The 24,722-nt window shown below is 41.3% G+C and overlaps 1 protein-coding gene across 5 annotated transcripts in view; it reads right to left on the reverse strand.

The window, feature by feature from the left end:
• Positions 1-24,722, reverse strand: part of SLC25A13 (solute carrier family 25 member 13) — a 184,720-nt gene that overhangs the window by 138,564 nt on the left and 21,434 nt on the right. For 2 of the 5 annotated variants that reach the window (XM_027573833.2, XM_027573832.2), the window contains exons 2-3: positions 22,037-22,090; positions 12,807-12,949 (exon numbers count right to left, since the gene is read on the reverse strand). In XM_027573833.2, the coding sequence (XP_027429634.1) occupies positions 12,807-12,949; positions 22,037-22,090 (197 nt within the window). Of the gene's footprint in view, positions 1-12,806; positions 12,950-22,036; positions 22,091-24,722 lie in introns of those variants that run through there. The other 3 variants (XM_027573836.2, XM_027573835.2, XM_027573838.1) reach the window with 3 other exon arrangements.

Here is a 24,722-nt window from a genome sequence, read left to right on the forward strand (position 1 = left end):
CTATCCCTCCTGCAGGACTCCCTCAGTTGCTTAGCTTGCCCTTTCCCATCTCAGAGCCAATCCAGCAAGAAAAACCAAAATTCAACCACTTACCACCATCTCCACAACGAGCGCTCTAATGCTGCCATCTTCTGCCTTCTTCCACTCTTGCCCACTTCATTGTATTCTCTACAAATCAGCTAGGGATATCCTGTCATACAATCAGCTAGGGAGAGCCTGTCATACAAATCAGCTAGGGAGAGCCTGTCAAAATTTAATTCACATCATGTTAGTCCCATGCTCAAAACTCTCCAATGACCTCTCCTACATTTGGAATAAAACTGTCCAAGAGCTACACAACCTGGCCCCTGGATACCTTTGGTTTCTTTCACTTTCCTGCTCCTTGCCAGTCTCGGTCTCCTTGCTACTTCTCAAACGTGTCAAGCACTTTCCTATCTCATCTGCATCTGTTATTACCTCTACCTAGAAAGCTCAACTCAGATTCTCACCTGGCTCACTCTTACTGCAATCGCTGCCCAAATGTCATTTTGCAGACGTCTTCCCTGACCACCCTACCCACCATGGCACCCCAGCGCACACAGCCAGCCACTCACCACCTCCTTCCCGTGCTTTAATAGATGCAGCCACCTACCTCTGTATCTTATACTTATCTACTGGTTTACCTTATTTGCTATATAAGAGTACACTGTTCACCATTTTGTTTAGAACAGTGCCTGACACATAGCTAATGTCAATAAATATTTGTTAAATGAATTAATAAATCTGAAATTAACCTAGATTTTTCAAGTATTAGGTTCTCTCAGGTCTGTAACACCTGGTCACTTTACCACACCGTATGTCCTTTCTTACAGAGACTAAGTGACTTTATAATTTCTACACAAGTTCAGTAGTCATCTTCTTTCATCTCTTACTCTTCTAGACTGAAAAATCCCAAAACCCCACCATCAATGGGAAAGTTAACAGGCACCAAATCTCTTCACAATTCACTTCAGGAATCCCTCGCAGCTTTAGTACAAGACCGTTTTAATTCCAGCAACTGCCATGCCCCGTGCCCAGGACACTGCCTTTGGTAGAGAAACAGATCTTCGAGCAGCCAGGAAACAGAGCTTACCCTTGATTTCTTTGCCTTTAACATTTTAGATGTGAGTTTTAAACACCTCTAGTACAGAATAAAGCAAGACTAGACAACCAAACAAGAGAGTGGGAGAGCACTTGTTTTGCTCTTTCATTTTCTGAGCACCTCCACATGCTGAGAAGAATGTGGAAGAAGGGGTTGGTATCCTCAGTTGGCCCAGTAAAGAAAAATAAGAATTCTGAGAATATGGTATGCCAACGGGACCTCAAGGTTGAGTCTAAGAATAGTGAAAGGGGAGAATGATCCAAAAACTAACCCTGGCTTAGAAAAAAATGGATGAGAGGAATGTGAGGAGAGCTTTTCCTAAGTCTGTGGCTGTGGACGGTCGTTGGCAGAGGTTTTGGGTCCACCGTATGTTGGCCGAAGAATGAGTCTTGGGGGCTAAGAATCTTGCAAAGGACATCAGAACTTGTTAGCAAGGACAAAGGCACAGTTCTCACGCAAAGGTCCATTTTCAATATTCTCCTCTATGTGTAGAAAGTCCCATGGAAGAACAGATTGGGTCCGAGCCCAAAAGAACTGGGTCCAAATTCTAGTTCCAGCAACTCACTATGTTACTTTGGGCAAACTACTTAAATTCTGATTCTGTACCTCCCTTTGTAAGTAGGGAGTGAAAGCACCAGTTTTAAAGACTTGTTATAAAGATTAAATAAGAAAATGGATGGAAACTGTTACCACCAGACCATTTATGTACACAGTTAACTATTTGCTTCCTACCATTCTTTGGTCTAACCATCTAGGAGGAACTATCAGCAGAAATCCAATCCCACAGGATATTTTTGCTTTGAAAGTTTTTCAGGTAATAAAATTGCTCCTCTCGAGGCATTCTTACCACCCTGCAAGATCCCTATCTCCCAGGATGCATGATCTGGACTGCACCAGGACTAATCTCCGTGCCCTTTATCCTGTGCATGTCAACCTCCACTAGCAGCCCTAGATTTCCCTTCACCTCACCTCCATCACCTACATCTAATCCCCAGGGCTCTGTACTTCCCCTATTCTGTGCCATCTCTCAAAAACCCTTCCACTGTGCCTTCTACAAGACATAATGAGCAAAATCTTGCTCAATCCCCCTCTCTAAAGGGATCCCTTTCAGAGGAATCCTCTAAATATCCCTTCGCCTTATTGCTGTAACCAATACCTGGCTCTTCCTTGAGGGCAACCCTCTGCAATCCCCTCATAAATACAGATGGGCTTTCTTCTGCCATCCTAGGTGGACCAGGCTTATAAACAGGGCAGGTATACTCCTTCTTCCTCATCACCTCTTCAGGCCATTCCCCAGCCCTTCCTTCCTTACCCCACTCCTGTTTAAATACTCACCCCACCTGATTACACCACACAGCAACCTTCCTGGTTTCTATCACCTAATGACCCCTGATTCATACCCCCAACCACATTTTAGCTCTGTGTACTAACACTTCAACACCAAGCCTTCAAACACCTAGACCTGAGGTGCCTGGGTGGCTCAGCTGGTTGAGCATCCAGCTCTTGGTTTCAGCTCGGGTCATGATCTCAGGGTCATGAGACTGAGCCCTGCATGGCTCCACACTCAGCACAGACTCTCCTTGGGATTCTCTCCCTCTCCTTCTGCCCCTCCCCCATTCACACACGCATGTGTGTGCGCACTCTCTCTCTCTCCCCCTCAAATAAAATCTTACACACACACACACACACACACACACACACACACACACACACACACACACACCACTCTGACCTCCCAAACACTTGAGCTCCTCCTCTCTTCCAGTGATTTTTTTTTTTCCACCCTTCCTCAGACACTCACACCCACGGTCAGACTCCAGAAGTCTGCCATACTGATAACTACAATACTTCCTTATTCTCAATGTCATGCATCTCATATTTGGGCCACTATCTCCTAATTTTCCTGCTCTTCTTTCCTCTTATACCCTAACTTAAACAGTCTTCAACCACACTCAAACATACAATTCAGTAAGCCTACCACCCTCTCATTGACTCCAATGCCAACGTCCTCTCTTTGCCCCTTACCCAGATTCAATCTACAGGCAATCATTATAATCACTCCCCTGCATACCCCTCACTTCCCTGGCATCTCTCCTACTCTGATGATTCAATGCTCAAGCCCTTAACCCTGCTTATGTTGGTCCCTTCCTATTCTATGCCAGGAGCCAAGCAGCTGAACTCTGTAAAACCCTCAGCGGCACTAACTGGTCTCACTTTGAAGGTCATGACCACAAACCCTCAGGTGGGCCCTCAAGTGGGTCTTGCCCGAGATCCTTTCACCACTCCCACTTCTAGGTAACTATGTAGTATGCTCTCCTCTCTCCTCAAACTGCCAGTACCTCAGCCCGCATCCTCCCTCTCATCTAGCTCCCAGAGCAGAACCAGGGAAACCAGAAGTCGACTTCCCCCAAGTCCCACCACCACATCTACACAACATCTCTACTCTATACTCTACCTGCCCTTCCATTTCTCTAGCTCAGCGTTTCTTGGGGCTTTGGGGTATTAGGACCCCTTCACATTCTTATGAAGTATTGAAGATTCCAAAGAGCTTTTATTTATGTGGTTTATATGTATAATTACTGTACTGGAAATTAAAACAGATAAACTTTTAAAGTATTCATTACTTCATTTACAAGTGAATAAACCTATTACATGGCCATATAAATAGCATATCTATGAAAAATAACTTCTAAAACAGAAAATGTAGTGAGAAAAAAGTATTTTATGTCTTTGCAAATCTCTTAAATGGCTGACGTAATGAAGACAGCTGCATTCAATCTGCTATAATACATTGTTTTGTTGGAGGGATATGAAGGATTTCAGCCTCATGCAGATTCATTAGAAAAGGAAGGAGTATTTTAACAGCCTTTTCAGATAACTGTGGCTACTCTACAGTACAACACCAAATCCTAACAAGTGATCGTTCCTCAGAGATCAGTTACAATGTGGAATCCGAAACTGCACCCCACTGTGTTACATTAAACTCCATGGGTCTGTCTTGCACTGGGAATAGATCTCTTACCCAGGCATGATTTTGAAACCCCCTGTACTGGACAACGAGAAAACACCTTTCCCTAAGTTATGCTCATCTTCCGAATGTTGGCACATTTCATTACACTATATTATAAACTCACAATCATTAATATCCCCACTAATTACATCAGAAAAGTCTAAGTATTGGGAAGCTGTCACATGAAAATTTTAATTCTCTCAAATAAAAAATGTTCTATAAAAAAAATGACTAGCTCAGCCAGCAACTCAAAGCAGCTGCTCAAGCGCTTTTCCTCAACCAACCCCATGACAATAACCAGCAGCAACCCTTAATGCCAATTTTCCATACAGTCACCCAGAATTTTCAAATTACGTGTACTCAAGGGTGAGATTTAATAAAAATCAATGATTTTTACTGCTTCTTCAAGGACGTACTGAAGTGGACCTGACATCCTCATCACTTCCGTCACTGTGAACATGTGGTGAAGAGCATGACTGCTCACTCGTCCTGTCTGGCCTGGTGGCACTCCTTAACTGCAGCTAAGGCACCACACGTCTGACCCCCCCACTGCTCTTAGAACCATCCGTTCAAAGACAACACGGTGAAAAAGACAGATGTGAATCTTAGTATTATTAGGTAAACAGTTCTGACCTCACGGATTCCTTGAAAAGGTTTTCAGAGACTCCCAGGGGCCCAAGGACCACACTTTGAGAACAGCTGTTCTAGATGAACTCACCCAATTCTCAACAAGAGCCTACCTCCTTCTCAGACAATGCACTAGAATTTCTTCCTTTTCTCTCCTACATGTCAGAGCTCCGCTCCCGACAGTCACTCCCGCCAGCTTACATTATGCTGTCATCTATCCACAACCCTCCTTTCCCCACCCCTCCCCCTCCAGCCCTGGCCCCATTTCTCACCTTCCCTTGACAGCAACACTCTCCAAAAGAGGGCCTGCATTTCGCACGTAGAAGAAGGGGGAAGAGGAGGAGGGCTGTCCCCACATATGAATGAGAAGTGAAATCAACACCCAGTCATTAATCAACCCTTTCTCGAATTAAAAAGAAAAATAAACCCAGGCACCTGACATTCCTAAAGGTTTTCTAATATACCAGCGACATAATACAAACCTTTTTAAGAATTCTTTTTAATTTGCTCCTTGCAGACAGTGTCTAGCCACCACATTGCACGCACCCCCCTATGATTTCAGACATCAAATATTAACACAAAGTGAGAAATGCAAAAAGAAAGGGGGTTAATCAGACACCTTGAGAGAAAGAAAAAACACTGATTCAATGAGAGCTGCTAATGAGGCTTTTTGTTTTGGTAGATTAATTTGGGAGTCTGATGACTAAGAAGAAAATTTAAGCTTCTCAGGTGACTGCTGTTGATTATTACCAAGTTTTTTTTAATGAAAGAGATGCTTTTGCTTAATTCTATAGTTTGTGAATTTCAGGTGTTTATCTGAAATCTGTGTCCACCCTAGTATGTAGAAAACGCTCCTCGTTAGCAAACTGAAAGACCTCCTCTTATTGATTCCGGATTATATTTGACAGATGATGAGCATTTCAGACTGTGAACTGCTGATATTTAAATACATTACCCTAATACTCTTTAAGCATTGCCAATTGTAAACCTCATTAACTCCCAGCATGTGGCCAAGGCCTGGATCTCATCGCAACAGCCTCACAAAGTGAAAACAGGTATATAAAAATGATTTTATCATCAACAACATTATTATATCCTCCTTCACCTTGTGAAGTATTTAAAGGCCATATTTTTTTTTTTACCTCAGCTTAAGAGTGAACATGGGAAAGGCAGAGAACACACTTGATTTATACAGCCACACATTTTAAAACCCTAGATTTCTTTTTTATTGTTTCTTCTTTGACACTCTTACTCCTCATGTCTCAAAAATGAGAACAGGCCCTGGACTCTGTCCTCTGAAGAGAAAGGAATTATGTGTTGATTATATAGCTATCATTTTAATACAATAAAGTGGGGGCTGTGATGGTAAAATGGACATGTTAGCTCATTAAGAAATCCGGACTTCTGATATCCCTTTTTTCAAAAGAGCCAACTTCTGTTCTTGTGCAGAGTGCAAAGAACTTCTATACCTGAGATGGAAAATGTTAATGTTTTTAGTCATACATGATCTCAGCAAACTGATTAGATGCCGGAGCCAGCCAGCGCCCACCCCACACGGGCAGGGGTCAGGTTGTACTGGTCAGTGAGCATCCTGAGCCCAAGAGGCCAGGCATCCAATACCTCCAGCTTATTCAGGCCCCACTTAGTCTTCCCAGGTAAGAAGTTCAAGTACTAGGGAAAACAGTTTTGAGCCCAGCTCTCTCTAGTGAGATATCCCTTAATAATAAACAACAAAGAGCAAAGCTCAAAAGGACGTGCACAAAATTTATTTTTACTTGCTCTTGGTAGATAGCTGTGTGAATAATGTATAAAAATCACCCTCGGATAATACACAAAGAAAGCTTCATTCCCATTTTAAACAAAAACATAATGATGACAAATCTAAAACAGACATCAAAAATCATACAAATAAATCCAACATCAAGCAGAGAATTCATACTGTTCAGCTAAGGTAAGAGGGTCTGGCCCCTAAAACAGAGGGTCCTCGAGACCCTCCCTCGCCTCCCTCTCCATTCTCCTCAAACGCTGCAACAAGCTCTCCTTATCCATGAGGCCCACCAACAGAGAGTTTCCAGGACCAGGCATTCAAAGTTTCTTCTCTCTCTCAAGGAACTTCACAAATTGATTAAACCCATTATTAAATCTATTAAAACAGTGCAATTTGGGGAAATCTAAACACAACAGGCAATTAGAAGAGGGGTGGGGAAAGGTGAAATCAAAGACTCTGAGTAGGCTATAACATAGGCAAATTGTGCCAACCCCCAGACTCAAATTATCCTTTGATGGCTCCCCATTGCTCTCAGAGTACAGATCCCCAATCCTTGACATGAAGTACAAGTTCCCACACAGTTCCTGCCTCTTCCATCACTGTGTCCTGCACTTCCCAGGCGCCTGGCACACTAGCCTCTGCATTTCAGAAAATGGGCCAGAAGCTCACAGAATGGAAGTGTGACCAAGTCACTACCCAATGAAACACTGAATCAGAATGAAGAGTGCTCCAGAAAAACAGAATCCCTGTCCGGGAAGTTCATGCAGTGCACAGGCATTTAACTTCCATGCCTAGAGTTCGGCCCAACCCCACACAGAAATGAAGCCTTCAGGAAGGGGCTGTGCCCTCACAGAGACAGGCTACGGCAGGGGTCTCCTGGAAAACATTGGGATCTGGCCAGAAGTTACTACTGGAAAAAAGGCTGTTTACGATCAGGCCGGTTGTGACTACAGGCTTTCTAAACCACAGAGAAAACGGGTACGTGAGAGTATGAGTTTCCGGAGCTGCCGTAAGAGACTAGTACAAACTAGGTTGCTGAACACAAAAGAAATTTGTTCCATCACAGTTCTGGGGGCCAGAAGTCCAGAACCAAGGTGACAGCAGGGTCACACTCCCTCCAAAGGGAGATGCTTTAGGGGAGGAGCCTTCCTTGCCTCTTCAAGCCTCTGGTGGCCCCAGTGTCTGAGTCACATCTCTCTCTACTTCTCATAAGGACACTTACAGCATTTAAGGCATGGATAAGCCAGGGTAATCTCTTCATTTCGAGATCTTTGATTTAATCATATCTACAAAGATACTTTTTCCTAATAAGGTCACATTTCCAAATTCGAGCGATTATGACTTGGTATGTCTAGGTAGACGTTATTCAGCCACTATAGTAAGTAACCTAGAAACTGAACTAGAACTTCCATTCCTCAATATACCTGGGCTCTCATAACTTAAGGGGGGAGGGGGAACAAATACTTCTTAGTAGATTTACCTATGTTTGGTCAATAAACTGCTGTGAAACAGGCCAGATATTGGACTAGACACCAGAGATCTGAAAATATGCAGGACCTGGTCTATACATGCAAGAAACCACAGCTGGTGGGCCAGTATCTACCCAGAAATAACTATTTCAATTCACCCTGACACCTAGGTCAGCACAGCTGCCACCATACTTAAATCCTAAAGTTACCGATCTACCGATCTACAAAAGCTTTACTAAGCTTATGCACCAAAATCCCTCTGGCCAGCCAAGTGATGTGAAAAGAGCCTGGAGAGACAGAGAGCACCCACACCAGTGCTTTCTCTTCGGTGTAGGTGTTGTGCTTCCACAGGCCAACATGTGGCTTCATCGTGTAATTTTTTCAAGGAACAGTAGTTGATTTGGGAAGATGATTTGTGACTTGTGAACTTGATAAATGCTATGCCTCCAAAGAAAGGGAAAGGAAGGGGAAACGAAGGCATTCGCAGTTTTACATTGAGAACAGATGTATGTTTACACCTATTTGTGAAGTAAATACTGAGGAGCTGTGTGTCAGGGTTAGGCTTAGGGAAAATGGCACGTGAACATCTGAACAGGCTTGGGTCTTAGGCAGGTCTCGGCTCAAACACCAGCACTGTGCTACTAGCTCAGAAAGCCTAAATAGTTTAGACAAGTTCTTCAGCTTACTCCATGCTTTTGAAAAGAGGTACAATACATATGGTGAGACTTAAAATATTTCTACCCTTGCATCGAGAATGCCTCTAAGTTCTTTCAAGGGAATTAAACAAAAGGAAAACTAGAAACAAAAAGAAAACTGAAATAACTCTAGAAGGGCATGATTTCATAAAGTATGGTACATAATTTCATAGAAAAGGATGAAGCTATTTATCACTGTTAATATGAACCGCATACAGAAATATGAGAATTGGTTGATTCAGTCTAAAAGATTATAAAAGAAGTGCAATTAAAATACATTCAGATTATGGAAAATATTGATGCAGGTTAACAAATCACAGGAGACACTGAAAAAATTCTAAATAATCGTGTCGAGGTGAAAAGATTATGGGTGGTTATTTTCCCTTTTGAAACTGAGGTTTTTGCACTGAAGGAAGAAAAAGTCATAGGGCAACAGATTGAGGCCATCTAAGATTTTCTCTGTCACACTGAAACACTGAGATTTAAGATAATACAAAATCTGAAAGAAAATGTCAAGTTAAAGAGGATGACAAGATTATGAGAGAAAAGGCAGTCTGAAGCGGTGGAAAGGCTACATGGTCTTTGGAGGAAGCCAGGCTTGGTGGCCAACAGCTTAATAACCCACAGCCCCAGCTAGCTCATCTGCACAACCAGGAAAGCAGAGCCAGCATTTTAGATTGTTATAAGTTTTGAAAAAATATACACGTTACATTATGTATGTACAACGTATGTTACATTACTGTATCTAATGAATCAAAGGCTATTATTTTTGGAGAGTACCTGTAAAAATAAATAGGAAAAGCATGTATGTTAATGGGGAAAAAAACATTAGAAGGTATTACAATTATATAAGTTAATACCCATAAATATATTAATTTAATAAATAAGGAACCAATATGTTCACCGAAAGAGATCAAATATTAGAAAAAATCCTGTCGTGTTAAATTTAAATAGGAAATGTCATTATGAAGTTTTGATTTTTTTTTAAGTGTATGTCTCCGTTCTTTCCACTGAGAAGCCAGAGAAATAGTAACAACCTAGTAACGATAAGCCAGTGCCCAGCGTTCTATTTCTAAGCACCGTTCCCAACCTAAAAGCACCAAGACAGGACTTCTTGAAGAAGAGTGATTTCCAGGTTAGAGGAAGGAAATACCCACAGTGAGCGTGGAACATCTTACTTGCCTGAAGCAAGGAGCACTCACAGGCACTGGAGTTGGACTGAAGGGACTCCCCCTGCCCACATTGGGATAAGCTGAGCATCCACAAGAATAACAGTTAGATTATAATTCATTGAATTTAAAATAAAAACTTCCAGGACTTTACACTGATATAAAGAGAGAAAGAAAACAGGGTGGAGGGAAGAAAGCTTTCTCTTAACAAAGAATGCTAGACAATAAATACAGGAGAAATGACAAAATTAGTAAAATCACCACTTGTCTTTCGGGGCGCCTAGGTGGCTCAGCCAGTTAAGCATCTTCCTTCAGCTCAGGTCATGATCCCAGGGTCCTGGGATCGAGCCCTGTGTTGGCTCCCTGCTCAGCAGGGGAGTCTGCTTCTCCCTCTGCTTCTGCCCTTCCCCCTGCTCATGTGTTCTCTCTCTAATAAATAAATAAAATCTTTTAAAGATCACCATTTTTCAAACCGCAACATAATAACTAATTCAGGAAAGAATCATCATCCATGCTAACACTAGTGGATGAAAAGTTGCTGGGAGACAGGATATGCACATGGTCTCAGGATCTATTTACTAATTACAAACAAAAATGATCTCTGTACAATCTAGGGGATGCCACCTTAACCAACTGATCAAACTTCCCATCACCAATGCTGTGACAACATGCCTCCTGAGGAGGTACAATAGGTAGTACAGAATCACTCCTAACCTGCACCAAAAACTTTAACATGAATCCAGGCCTGAAAAAGCAATCAGACGAGTCCAGTATTGTGGGACTTTCAATAAAATAACTGGCCTGGGTTTTAAAAGTCAGTATCATGGGAAAAACAAAACAAAACAAAACATTAGAAGGCAAGGGTCTGTTCTAGATTAAAAGAGATATAACAACTAAATATAATAAAAGAACCTTGCCTGGATCCTAGATTTAAAAACAAAAAAAACAAAAATGAGCAATGAGCCATTTGAGGCTGGGGGCAGGTAGAAAGATCCAGTATGTTAGAATACAGACCGGAAATTAGAAGATACTTCACAGCACTGTTAATTCTCCTAAGGAAGATAATGGTATGGCGGTTATGTAGGAGAATGTTCTTATTCTTAGAAGATAAATGCCAAACCATCATGACGTCTATAGTTTACAATTAAATAGCTCAGCCAAAAAAGAAAACGATGTGTATGCATATATTTGTATATAGAAAGCATGCGTGTGTAAAAAGAGAAGACAAAGGTGACAAATTTGTTAACAACTAGTCAATCTAGGTGCAGAGCATGCTTTGTTCATCATATTCTTTATAGGTGTTCATTATATTCTTTCAATGTTTCTGTAATTTAAAGAATTTTTAAGCTATCAAGTAAGAAAAAAAAATGAATCTTAAACCTTGAATCAGACCATTTTTGTTGTATGTGAGCTTGGTCACACTTCCTACAAATCATGAACACAAGGTGTGTGAAAGCAACCAAATTACCCCCCCCCCCCCAAAAATACATCTGGGGAATAAATCTATGTTCTATCTAGCTTTTGCTTCAATGGACTAGTGTGAAATATACATCAGCCTCTCCAAGCACCACCCAGCAGAGGCCCTGTGAGGGAATGATCACCTGCTCATACATTACACACACTTTCCCACCAAGCAAAAAATGCTGTGTTGGGGTGGAGATAGAAAACAGAAGTAACCCAAATAACCTCTGTCAGAATAATAAACAGAGAAGGCATGCTCCAGCAGCTCTCCGGGATGTTATTGTAAGTATCACAGCCAATATCCATCCCTCTCCCTCCTACCCGCAAGACCTTCATTTTAGAGATTACGTCGATGGAAGATGGGACCACAGGCGCATAAATAAGAAAAGGGAAATGCTGGTAAAAACTGAAAGCATTTGCAATACATCAACAAATTTTACTATAGTTGTATCTTAACCAGCGCATATGGGAAAAATCAGACAGGTGACAGAGAAGGCCCAGAGTAGAGAAAGCCACTCCGGAACAGCAGGTAACTGCAATCTATGGAAGGGGGTGCTGACAGGTAGAGCAAGGGTAGGAGGCTGGGTCTACCACAGTTATTATGGAGAAGGCCAGTTCTTGGACATGGTACTTGGCTATTAGGGAACACTGATATTTGTATTACCAAGAGTGTGGGTCTCAATATTCCACACTTAATGGTAAAAGCCAACTGCAATCTTAAACAGCTTAGGAAAAACTCATTTTTTAAATTTGACAACACTGGTAAGGGAAAAAAAAAATCCAAAGGCATTCAGCAAAGTGTCAGTCTCTTCCAGCTTGGGTAGAATGCCCTTCTTAGTGATTTGGAACCATCATATTATTCTGTCAGATTCATACTATTTAATCATATGGAAGATTTCAAAAGTTATTTGAGCAGAGGGAAAGACCATAGAAAAGTTATGTTCGTAGAGCTATATTTTACATTTACTCACAATTTTTACAGTTCCCTTGAAAAATACCAATATATGTATAAATATTCTAGTAGATCTTATACCACTCATCGACTACAATAAGTCTCTGAAACTATAAGAAGTTCCTTACTGTCAAAAAATACACACATAGGGGTGCCTGGGTGGCTCAATCGATTTAAGCATCCGACTCCTGATTTCGGCTCAGGTCATGGGATGTGAGATAGAGCCCCACGTAGGGCTCTGTGCTCAGCGCAGAGTCTGCTTGAAATTCTCTCCTTCCCTCTCCCTCTGCCCCTCCCCCCCCAAGAGTGCTCTTTCTCTCTCCCTAAATAAAGTCTTAAAAAAATACACACATAGAATCCCCAACTATGATAAGAAGGAAATGTTAAAGGTATTATTCCTAAAATAATGAATTAATTGTAATAGGTAGAGAAAATGCTTGAGATGGAAAAGTTTTCATTAACTTCCTAATCTTTAAAGCAACAGAAAGCTATTTCAATCAAAAAAATTAAATGAGGTAATTAAAAACAAACATACCCATCTTTGGTCTGATCCACTACACCACTTAAAAGCTCCACAGTCTTTGGATTAGGCTGGCTTTCTCCAAAAATGTTCAAATATCGAGTGACAAAGTCATTGGGAGACATGAAAAACTCACCATTTTTTTCAATGCTTGCATACTGTTTAGAAAAAAAAAAAGATAAAAGATATTTTACCCTCAAAAGTATATAATCATGGGATCAATATGTGAAAAATCTGAAAATATTCAAAGGATAAAACATCAGATATGATAATACACTCTTCTCAAGCACAGTTATTTCCCAACACCTCATAAAAAAACAAAAACATGTTAAGTGTGCCAAGTTTTATGTTTATACCAGTGGTTCTCAGGTTCTCAACTGCGGGCAGCTTAGCCTGATTGTCCAGCTTATAAACACCAACATCCCCTAACAGCCAAGTACAACCTAAGTAGAGGCCCAGCCTTCTCTCTAGGTTTCCTCCTGCCTTTCAGGGATGAGGGGAGGGGTGGGCGAGGTTTCGCTAGCCCTGCACTTCCTCCATTTGTATTTATTTTTCCCCACAGAGGACATCTGACAGTGTCTGATGACAAATTTGACTGTCATAACCCGCGGGGGAGGGACGCTACTAGCATCTAGTTGGGAGAGGTCAGGACGACCCCCTACAACAGAGTGATCCAGCCCCAAATGTCAACAGTGCTGATACTGAGAAACCCTAGTTTACAGAAATCTGGAAAGACAAATTACATCTTTTTAGCAAGGACATACAGCTTAAAAAAAAAAGATTTAATTATAAAATCATGGATGGCAACAACCTAATTCTTTTGCCCCCATTCCTGTTTCAAGGGCACGAATAATGCAAGAAAGGAGGACAAATAAGCTAAGCTGGAAAGCAAACTATTAACTGTATGGCTTCTTGTGGGATTTTATGGAAGAAGATATGAAAGGCTCCTCTAGTTAGTGTCTTCTCCATTCTGGCGTGGAAATGGTCAATGAGAATTAGGTGCACTCGATGCTTTTTCACGGTGTTCCTCTTGCCTTTAGTGATAGATTCCAGCGCCCCAAGCAGGAAGCTGCTCATTCCTGTTTTGTGGAGTCCCAGGGCCCGTGAGAAATGCTGAGAAACAACATGGGATCATACGGTATCCTGATGGCACAGCAGAGGGCCTGCTGATCCTGGGGACAGAACAGTGATTTGGGGGTGGGGAGGTGAATTCCATGAGATACTCGAAGAACAAGGGGAGACGGATGACAGCAACCACACCGGAGGCCACAGTGATGTGGGGGCACCCTGGGGGCGCCCGGGAAGGGAAGTGCAACCATAGTATCTCCACTCCCTCCGCAGCTGCCGCAGAGTCAAGTCCCATTACAATTATTTCTACAAGTCACTTGTTATTTTTACATTTTAATTCCAAGGCAGGACAAACTCTTGCTTAGATACTCAGTAACAAGCTCTGGAGTCCCTCAGGCCTGGCCTGTGCTGAGCTCTGCTTTTGCCTCTCACCACCTGTAGGACCTCAGATAAGTAAAACTTTCCTGGCCTCTGGTTCCTCCCCTGTAAAATGGGGATAACATTACTTGCTTCTTAAGGTCGATGATAGAAATAAATGAATAATCATGTAACACACTTAGCACAATGTGCTACACACAATAAGCACTTTATAAATGTTCTGTACGATCCGTTTCCGTTTAACATTTTTTTTTTTTTTTTAGCACGGTACAAAAGAAAAGCTCAAAACTGGTCCAAGAATCCCACTATTCTTCACTCAGCATTGAATTGGCTTTTCGGAAATGTAGAAGAATTATATTTTGATTTTCCTGAGGCAAAACAAGACAGGAAGTACAAAGATGTCGCTGCTAATTACAGCAATCCTATGATTAAGAATCATACCTATGTTTGCTTAGAGCAGCGAGTAATTAATTTAGTTAAAAACACAATTTAACTCTTCTCCCACCAGTAGACATTTAGGTTATTTTCCAGTTTGGGGTGTTTTTAAACAAAGCTAAGGTAACCAGCCTTGTATATAACAATTGTGCAAATTCCTGGCAATCTTCAATGGCTAGACTCCTGGAAGAGAAATTGTTGAGTCAAAGGAGAGGAACTTGAAGGCTCTTGATACTTATTATCACACTGTTCTCCAGAAAAGATTGTACCAATTTACACTCCCACCAGCAGTGTGTGAACATGCCCTTTTCCCCCTTTGTCTATCAGATTTGTTGCAAATATTTATCCAGTTTGATACTTGTAGATAATTGAGTCTGTAGATTTTTTTTTCCTCCTTTGCAATTTCTTCCATTACTTACTTCTAAGTCTAGAAGCTAAGCCTTCCTCATCTCAAGACTAATATTCATCCACATTTTCTCTTAGCTTTTAAATAGGTTTATCTTTTAAGTTTCAATACATTGTTACTTTATTTTTTTATGTGGTTTGAGCTAAGGATCCTCCAACTTTAGTTTTTTCCACTTAATCTCTTGGTTGTCCCAGGAGCACAAATGAAATCATTCTCCCTTCCCCTGTCTTTAGGATGCCATGTGTATCACAAACTAATTATCATATGATCAACAGGGAGCAGCTTGGCAAGTAAGTCCATCTTCAACACCAGTTATCATCCGCTGGCAACAAATGGCTTCCTAAGGTAGAGGCTCCCCTCTGGGGCTGCCCCCAAATTCCATGGAGAGATGACAGGACGCGCTGACAGCTCTTGCAATCCCTGCCGCAGGAATCCTTGCCAACTGACCTGTCTACTCCTGCAAGACTGCATGCATCTTACTTGCTACAACTAGAGAGAAAGCTCTGTCAGGACAGGATTTTTTCCTGGGGTTCTCACTGCAGCATCCTCAAGGTCCTGGACTGGTGGCAGGCAGAGAGTGAAACGTGTTCAATATCTGTCGAATGAAGGAAAGTTTAAAATCATTGTACTACTTTCCTCTCGGGAGTTTTCTGGGCCATGATCAGGGTTTGATTTTTTTCCCGCAAGTAACCTTCAGAATCATTGTCAAGCTGCTGTCCCCTAAAAAAAAAACTCCACTGAAAGTGCAAAATAAAATTACAATGCCATACCTCTAACCTTTACACAGGACAATTAAAAAAGTATTCGCAAAAACATGGAGTAAATGCAATTCTCAAATACTGGTGTTATGAGAGTAAACTGTTAAACCACTTCAGAACGCTGCTTGGCAGTATCTCCTCTAACAGAACATGCACGGAACCACAGACACAGCAATTTCAACCATAAATAGGTCTCTAACAGAAATGTGTGTAGAGAAACATGTATTTTTTTTACTAAAAAACATGCTTTAGCATTTTAATGTCCACAGTAGCATTACCTTCAACAGCAAAAAAATAACTCAAACATCAACCAACAGTTATTGGAAAATAACTCAAACGTCAACCAACAGGATGTATAAATGAACTACTGTGGTACAGTCACACTATGGAATACAACGCAGCAATGAGAATAAACTAACACCAACCACATACAACAACGGGGATGAATCTTAACAACTAAAGCAAGAGTGAAAGAAATGAGGCACAAGAAAACACAGTGTTATGATTCCATTTCTATAAAGCTGAAAACCAGACAACCGGTTACCCTCAGGAGGGGTGGGTAATGACTGGAAGGGGCATCAGATGGCTTCTGGGGCGCTAATGTGTGTGCTCACTTTGTGAACGTTAATGGAGCTGTACATTTATGATTTGTGCACCTGATTTATACCTCAATAGTTTACATTTTAAAAAAATCGAGATGTTTTCTGCCCCAGTTTTTAGAGGTGATAATGAAATAATTTTGTAAATGTAAGAACATATTAATCTGAACACGGAAAACACAGTTTTCTTCAGTCTGCGAAACCAGCTCATTACCAAGGCTGGGTGGTCTGCCTTGTGATTACAGTAAAAATGTCAGAGGCTGCTCCTTCGACTCATAGAGATGCATTCTTCGTAATATGAATATACTGACAAAGGTGCCCCGCTGCCCTTGCACCAGTGAAAGGAGGGGTCCCTGTCAAGGGAGTGGATCACACAGCTCCCACATCTTTAAAATGGTATTTAATCCTTCTTTGGGACTAGATTTTACAAGTGACCTGAAGCCTCTCTCTCCCTTACAATTTTTTGTAAGTTTTAATATGATTAAACATTGCAGGCTATATGCAAAAAAGCAGGTTCAAGAGTACTCATTACAATGTTGTTATATGAGCAAAGCAGAAAAGACAACTAAGCATCCAATAATAGGAAGTGGCTAGATAAATTACTGTAAAAACAGCCATACACGGGAACAGCACACGACAATAAAAATACTGTAGAAATACATTCAATTATAGGAAAAGGTTTTCCTAACATATGAGGTGAAGGGAAAAACTGGATAAAACAGTATTTTTTCTCATGTTAAGGAAAAAGTTTTAGGGGCGCCTGGATGGTTCAGTCATTAAGCATCTGCCTTAGGCTCTGGTCATGGTCCCGGGGTCCTGGGATCGAGTCCTGCATCAGGCTCCTTGCTCCGCGGGGAGCCCGCTTCTCCCTCTCCCTCTCCCACTCCCACTGCTTGTGTTCCCTCTCTCTCTCACTGTGTCTCTGTCAAATAAAGAAATAAAATCTTTAAAAAAAAAAAAGGAAAAAGTTTTATATACATAGATAGGTATATAAAATATATATTTATATAGAGATATAGATATGGATTTTATCTATACAGCAGAATCACAAGTTACTTTTCTTTACATACTTCTGCTTTTTAAATTTTTGCCAATGAATATGAACCATTTTCTCATTTTTAAAAAGTTTTCTTTTAAAAGAAATTAACTGTTTTTCCAATTTTGTTAACAAAAATTCTAAATACATATATGTTCTGTTGACAAAGAATAATTGTAAAAAATCCAAGTGTAATTCACTACGTATCATCATTACAAATTATCATAGGGCCTATTCCCCTTGTTTAGTCCTTTTACCCAGTTTTCCCAACTCCCACAGCTTACACTACAGGCATTCAGCTACTTCCACCTGTAAACAGTACACATCACCCCCTTTGCTCTCCCCTGAGCTAACGGTTTCCTTCTCGATTTTCTCCTTATTACTAGCACCTCCCTGACCCAGGCTATCTATCCAGGTGTCATATTTATCCTCCGCGCCCTCTCATCCACTGTACAAGATCATTTCCATCAAGCAGTCCTTCAAAATGTCTTAACCTTGCCCATTTTCCATTCCCCCTGCTGCCACAATCCTAATCAAGTCTTTAGGGCCACGCACCAGGAGTATGCCCAAGGCTGCCTAACCAAATCTCAAACCCATCCTGCCAGTGTCACTGGATGACCCAGAAAACCCCGATGGCTTCCTACTGTTCAGCTGACGTGCCAACATCCCAATTACCTTTCTAATTTTGTCACCCATACCCTGTAAGGCTTGGCAGACTCCCTGGCACAGAGTTAAATTTAAATAAACATTTGAAGGAACAAGAATCCTTCAACCTGGAGAGGCTGTGTGCTCCTGAACCCATCTCCCAGCCTTCCCTCGAATGTGGCCCTCTCCCCCGGAATTCCTCAGCTGCCCTCCTCCCTGACTCCCACTCACCCCAGGGCTCTCCCAGGTCATTTGCAAGGAGCCTTCTCTGACCACTCCCCATCACAGGGACCGCTCCCTCCTCCCGTTTCCTGTGGCATTTGCTTTCACCACACTGGCAAGTAGGCACACCTAGATTCTTTTTCAATTACTGTGTGCCTATAAATCTGCTCTCCCGTATAAAAGCTGAACTCCTTGAAGACATGGTCACTGCTTATACCTCTTTTGTACATCCCACTCACCGCAAAGCTTCACGGTGTTTTATTTAAACTGTGAGCACTCAGTACACCTGCTCAAATTAACATTAACAGTCAGGGAAAAAACATGTCAACACTTAGGTTAGAAACAAAACTGACCACACCTGGACTTCAACTTCCACACCCAAAATGTTAGCTGCCACTTATCACCAGAAGAGGCTGCATCATAAACTCAGCCGCCTCACGCTAGGAATGCTAGACACCAGTCTAGCGCTGCCTACCACCCAAGTGCACTGCCCAAAAGCCTGTGCTCTGGGTCATCCCCACCTGGCACTCACAGCCCTTTGTTCCACACCTGCTGCTGCCTCTGCCCAGAACGGTCTTCCTCTGCCCCACAGGCCTCCTCTACCTTCTCCAGCTGGTAAGCACCTACTCACTGTCAAGCCCAGCTCCAACATCACCACCTCTCTGTAACTGCAATGACCCTTGCTAGCAAGATGTAATTAGCCCCACATCATCTTCTTACTAATTAACGCCATATAATGCTTATCAACCATATCATGGCTTTTTCTTTTTCACACTTACACACAGTGAGACAGGAAATGGCAGGAGCCATGATTTATGCATCTTTACATCCCCAACACTTAACACTGTACTTCACATACAGTGAGCAAATCCCCCCCCCAAAAAGAAGTGGAATTTATTTTAACTCTTCTCAAGGATAAAATAAGCCACAATTGGGCCCACCTCAGTCCTCCAGGACCCCTCTCTCTTTCCTTCTCTCCGCCAGTTCCACTGGCTCTCTCTGATTTCCACAGTTACCAACTCCCCTTGCTATCAGCACATCTGGTCCAAAGGTCCACCTCCCCCACGAGCTACAGAAGAATCCTCTACTAGTGTAACAGACAAAAGGTTGGGATATTTATCAAGAATAAAAGTCAGGAAAAAGTCACAGAAATTCAGCAAAGTAGTCAGGTTTACCGAGTGCTGACTGCTGACCCATACTAAATGGAAAAGCCCAGCCACAGTGGAGACGTGCCTGGCAGAGCCCCCGTGGGCCTCATCCCTATTCTCCTCCCGCCACAGCACCATGTGTGGCAGACGGTAAACAAGAGATCCCCCACATGCTGAGCCAAGGTGGATTTGTGTCGGTACTACACTGCCCCGGCCTGATGAGATCACCCAAACCTCTGCCAGATCCACAATCCCTTCCAGAAACTGCTGATCACTGTTTTCTGCATGGATGGCCCCCCCTTCCTGGCCCCATCATCCCCTCGGACTCTAAGTCACTCTCTCCCTCAAAAGCCACATAGTCCTAGCCACCCCAAGAGAAGACAGCATTTCCCTGTGTGCTTCCGAAGACTCCACCCCAGCCTTCAGGCTCACGGACACAGAAACCTCAGAGGTGGCTCTCCAGAACTCTGCATGGAATTCCTACCCTCTCTGGGTCTACCCGACCAATCTGATTTGCCTCCAGTAGAGACTTGCCTCCTGTTGACAGGGAGCAGCTGGAAAAGACAGGTTGTTCCAAAGTAGGATCTCAACCTAACCAGCTGCCATGTGGGCTCAAAAGGTGGACACAGCTTTTACCCGGGTGGAACATTTCTACTGGATCACGCCAAAAGACCAGTAGGTATCCAAGATGCACCATCTATTGAGACACGCAGAGCTGTTCCCATTTCCTGTCAGAAGGCTGCCCACAACTATCACTGGTTTACAAAACAGAAGTAATAGAGAGGTCCTGAGTTCAAAGAATGATTATGACTTTGCCAACTCAGGTTAATGAGCTTTTACCCATTTTTCTAGGGTCTCTGGCAACCCACTGCAAGTCATCTCCTAGAATTATACTACGAGTTTTATATTATAGATCTTAAATACACACACTAAAAATGTCTACGGTTCCCTCATACACACCTCATCCCAATCACGGTGGGCCCCCAATGCAGAGCAACAGACACCAGTCCAGGTGCAAAACAACGCATTTCTATTTCCTGGACTTTCATGATCTAGAATCCTTTTCCACCTTAGGATCTCTATACTGTGTTGTCCTTTCAGCCTAAAACCAGATTTATAAAGAATTCTGCTTTCTTACACATATTACAAATTATCCCTTTTCCTCCCCTCAAACCCACTCACATTTTTAACCATTTCCTTTTGAAGCCTCTGTCTCTCGTGTTTGAATTATTTAAATTTCAAGCACTTACTGAATCAGTTATCTAAGGCATATCAGGTGCTGGGAACTTTCATCCAAGTTTTTTTACTCAATCTTTACAAATTTTTATAACTCATGAAGATGTTCATACATGTAAAAGTAGAGAGACCAGGGTAAGAAACTCAATGTTCCATTTACCAATTTCAAAAATTATCACCACGCCAACCACACATTTTCCCTCCCCCACCAAAAGTGGATTATTTAAAAGCAAATCTCAGACATCATAGTCTCATTTGTAAACACTTCAGTGTATATCTCTAAGAGAAAGACTCCTTATAGTTCCTGTAATTAGAATACCATCATCCAGACTAAAAAAAAATCAATCAATAACAATTCCTTGATATCAGATAATCCTGTCAGTATTCAAATTCTCTGATTTCTCAGTTTTTAAAAATACCACATTTTCATGAGGAAAGTGATGCTCACAGAATTAGTAACTTTCTGGGCCATATATTTGGTGCACAGCAGATGTTAAGTGTCTCATTTGAAGTCTTGGTCCTCTCTACGTGTAGCATAGCTGCTTTTCCAGCACATTTAGAAAAGGCCCACATATATATATTTTTTTCCACATATATACTTTTTAAATGATCTTTACAAAAGCGGCCTTGCCTTTTCTGAGTATTTTAATCCAACATCACGTGATTCCATGTTTGGGACCTGAGGTAGACTTTTATTAGAGTATCATTCATTCACTGCCCAATGTCACAAAGTAGGGGAAATATAAGAAACTAAGGAAATATATGGTATCTGTTGTGAACTGATATGTACTATTACTCATACTGGGCCTCCACCGCGAACCATAGTTGCAATAAAATGATGATGATGATGATGGTAACAATGATGGGCTTCTACCAATGAGAGCCAAGGACAGCCCTCTCTGGATGGATGAAGGATTACTGAAATGTTAACAAAGAGCTTTCAACTTTAGAAGAAAAAGCATGATCATCAAACCGCACAGGTGAATACCGGAAAGGTAAATGAGTTGTGAGACTAAATCCCCCAGCAACTCCCTTCCAGTACCTGACCCCAAGTGAGAGAAAAGAAATTAAAATGTAAACCATACTGCCCTCACAAAAAAAATCACCTGCAAGTTGATACATTTCAAAAAAAAAAAAAAAGACATAATTGTAGTAGATCTCTTTCATAAGTCTTAAGTAAAGATACCTTTTGAGTTTGGTTTTGTTTTGTTTTTTACATATATAACAATGAAATAAAGAGCTGTTTGAAAATAATCCTTAAGAGTTCGAGAACACAAATCAAACAAGAAACAAAATAGATTCCTTTATACTGACCTTCAAAAATATCGTTCTAAGCTCAGCTGGATCTGCTCTCTTGGTTAAAACCACCTATAAATAAACATAAAAATGTTTATATTATTAGAACAAAGCTGAGAAATCAAGCTAGCAGACTGAAAGAAAATAAACTCCAGGTTAGAAATTAGTGGATTTCATTTTTGTACTTAAAGCACCAAATTTCCCCATTGCATAAACTACTCCCTGGATTTTAAATTAGACTCCTATGTTGCTTCTAGAATGATAGCAGTCTGTGCAAGAAACCAGTAAAGCTCTTAATATGTGGTATTAAATGTGTATCTTTTTTTTTCAATAAGTAGAAAAAAAAACTTGAAACAGATCTGTAACCACCCGGCATTTTTAAACTACACACCAGAGTGATCCATACCCTTCCAGAGGGGAATATTAAATATTAAAGTATAACTTGTTTGTTAACTATGCAAGAGAACATAGTTCTTAAAGAAGTTGGTGAACAAGGCAAATCATATTAACAAGGGAATTACTTCCCACAGTTCTGCCAGGAACAGGCATGAATGCCTAGCTATTTGGGCATGCCAAAAAAGGTCTCCTCCTCTCCCTGACTTTTAAGAAGTCAGAAGTCTCCAAAGGTATGACTATTATTCTCCACATTCTAGAAATACAAGGGGCTATGGTAACCTTTCAAGAACAAAATTTGACAGATTAGCTCAGAATAGGTGTTGTGCTTAATTCCCCAGCCCACAAAGTCCAAAAACATCAGTGGAGAAAAAGCAAGACAAACTTGAATATGGGTACACCGGGCCAACACAAAAGAGTCCTTATGTGGAACCAAACAGTGGGCTTATTCAGCGTCCCATCACCCAATCCTGTTGGCAAAAACCATCATAAGACTGAATTCTCACTAAGCACAGCGTCACCCCATGATACAGCCAAGGAGGGGTTCCCAGAACCACCCTAATACCGGAGCCAGGTCGCTATCCACACGGAGATTTATGCAAATTGTTCTAAATCCCTTCTGTGTGTTTGCAAAGGCTCTTCTGAGATCTTTGGACAATGGGTTCTCTGTCTCTAAATATGTAACTGCCTGAGCTTCTTGGCCTGCCGCTGTCAGGAATAATTTTATTAACTAATCACTGGAATGGGAGAGGTAGTTTTTCTGAAACGAGCTGGTTGGTCACCTTGTTTCCCAAAGCAAGACTGATAACTCCTTTAATTTCAGCTGAGTGCTTGTAACCCCTAATGCATTACCAAATCTTTTTAAAGTTCTAAACTAGTTAGTATTCTTTGGAGAAATTATTCAATTAAGGAGGAAAAAAAAGAATGCTAACCAACCTAAGACTGATGATAATGCCAATCTATAGGTTTCAGGAGAAGATTCCTTCCTTTCGGGTTTGCAGTCTGAGAAAGGTAGGAGAGGCCAAACACTACTGGACAAGATGAAACAGCATAAAAACGCCTCCACCCTCTTAAGAGCATAGAAATTCCCCTCCAAGTTCCATATCTCACGACAGTCCATAAGTAACATTTTTTGAGAAGGCAAATGGTGACCCTAGGTACTTAGCTGGGTTTCCTTTTAAAAGCAAAAGTAAGTTTCCACAAAGTGAACTATTCTTGCTCCATCTGAATACCACATCCTTTAAAATCTAATTAATTCACTATGCCGTGCACTTCATAAAGCTTTCCCTGGGCAATGCTATTTTAGAGTGACCTTCCCCTGCCCTAAATTCCCACAGCATTCTTCCATTGCTAATCCCCGATTGCACATCAGTGTTCCCCACCAGGACTGCACCTCTCTAAGAAACAAAGCTTCCACTCTAACTCTGCCAGGATCTAAGGCACAGGAGAACACAACCCATAAAGGGAGAAAATAACAAATATTAGAGCAGAGATCAATGAAATAGAGACTAAAAAGACAATAGGAAACATCAATGTAACTAAGAGCTGGTTCTTTGAAAAGATGAACAAAACTGACAAACCTTTAGCCAGATTCACCAAGTAAAAAAGATATAGGCGGCACAAATAAAATCGGAAATGAAGGGGGGGGCTTCAACAACTGGTACCACAGAAATACAAAAGAGACTACTATGAACAATTATACTAACAAATGTGACAACCTAGAAGAAATGAATAAATTCCTAGAAACACACAACTTACCAAGACTGAATCATAATGAAATAGAAAAATCTGAAGACACCAATTACTACTAAGGAGATTGGATCAGTAATTTAAAATCTCCCAAAAACCAAGTCTAGTACCAGAGAGCTTCACTAGTGAACTCTACCAAACATTCAAAGAAAAATTAATACCAATCCTTCTCCAACTCTTGCAAAATATAGAAGAGGAAGAAACTCATTCAAACTCATGAGTCCAGCATTAGCCTGATACCAAAACCAGACAAGGATGCCACAAGAAAAAAAAAATTACAGGCTAATATCCCTGATGAATATATATGCAAAAGTCCTCAACAAATACTAGCAAACCAAATTCAACAATATATTAAAAGGATCATATACCATGATCAAGTGAAACTTCTCCAGAGAAAATACACAAATGGCCAACAGATACATGAAAAGATGCTCAGTATCACTCACCATCAGGAAAATGCAAATCAAAACCACAATGAGATGTTACCTTACACCTGTTAGACTGGCTATTATTAAAAAGAGGAGAAAAAAAAAAGACAAGAAAATAACAAGTGTTGGCAAGA

Source organism: Zalophus californianus, chromosome 12, assembly GCF_009762305.2.
Source record: "Zalophus californianus isolate mZalCal1 chromosome 12, mZalCal1.pri.v2, whole genome shotgun sequence".
Classification (NCBI taxonomy): domain Eukaryota; kingdom Metazoa; phylum Chordata; class Mammalia; order Carnivora; family Otariidae; genus Zalophus; species Zalophus californianus.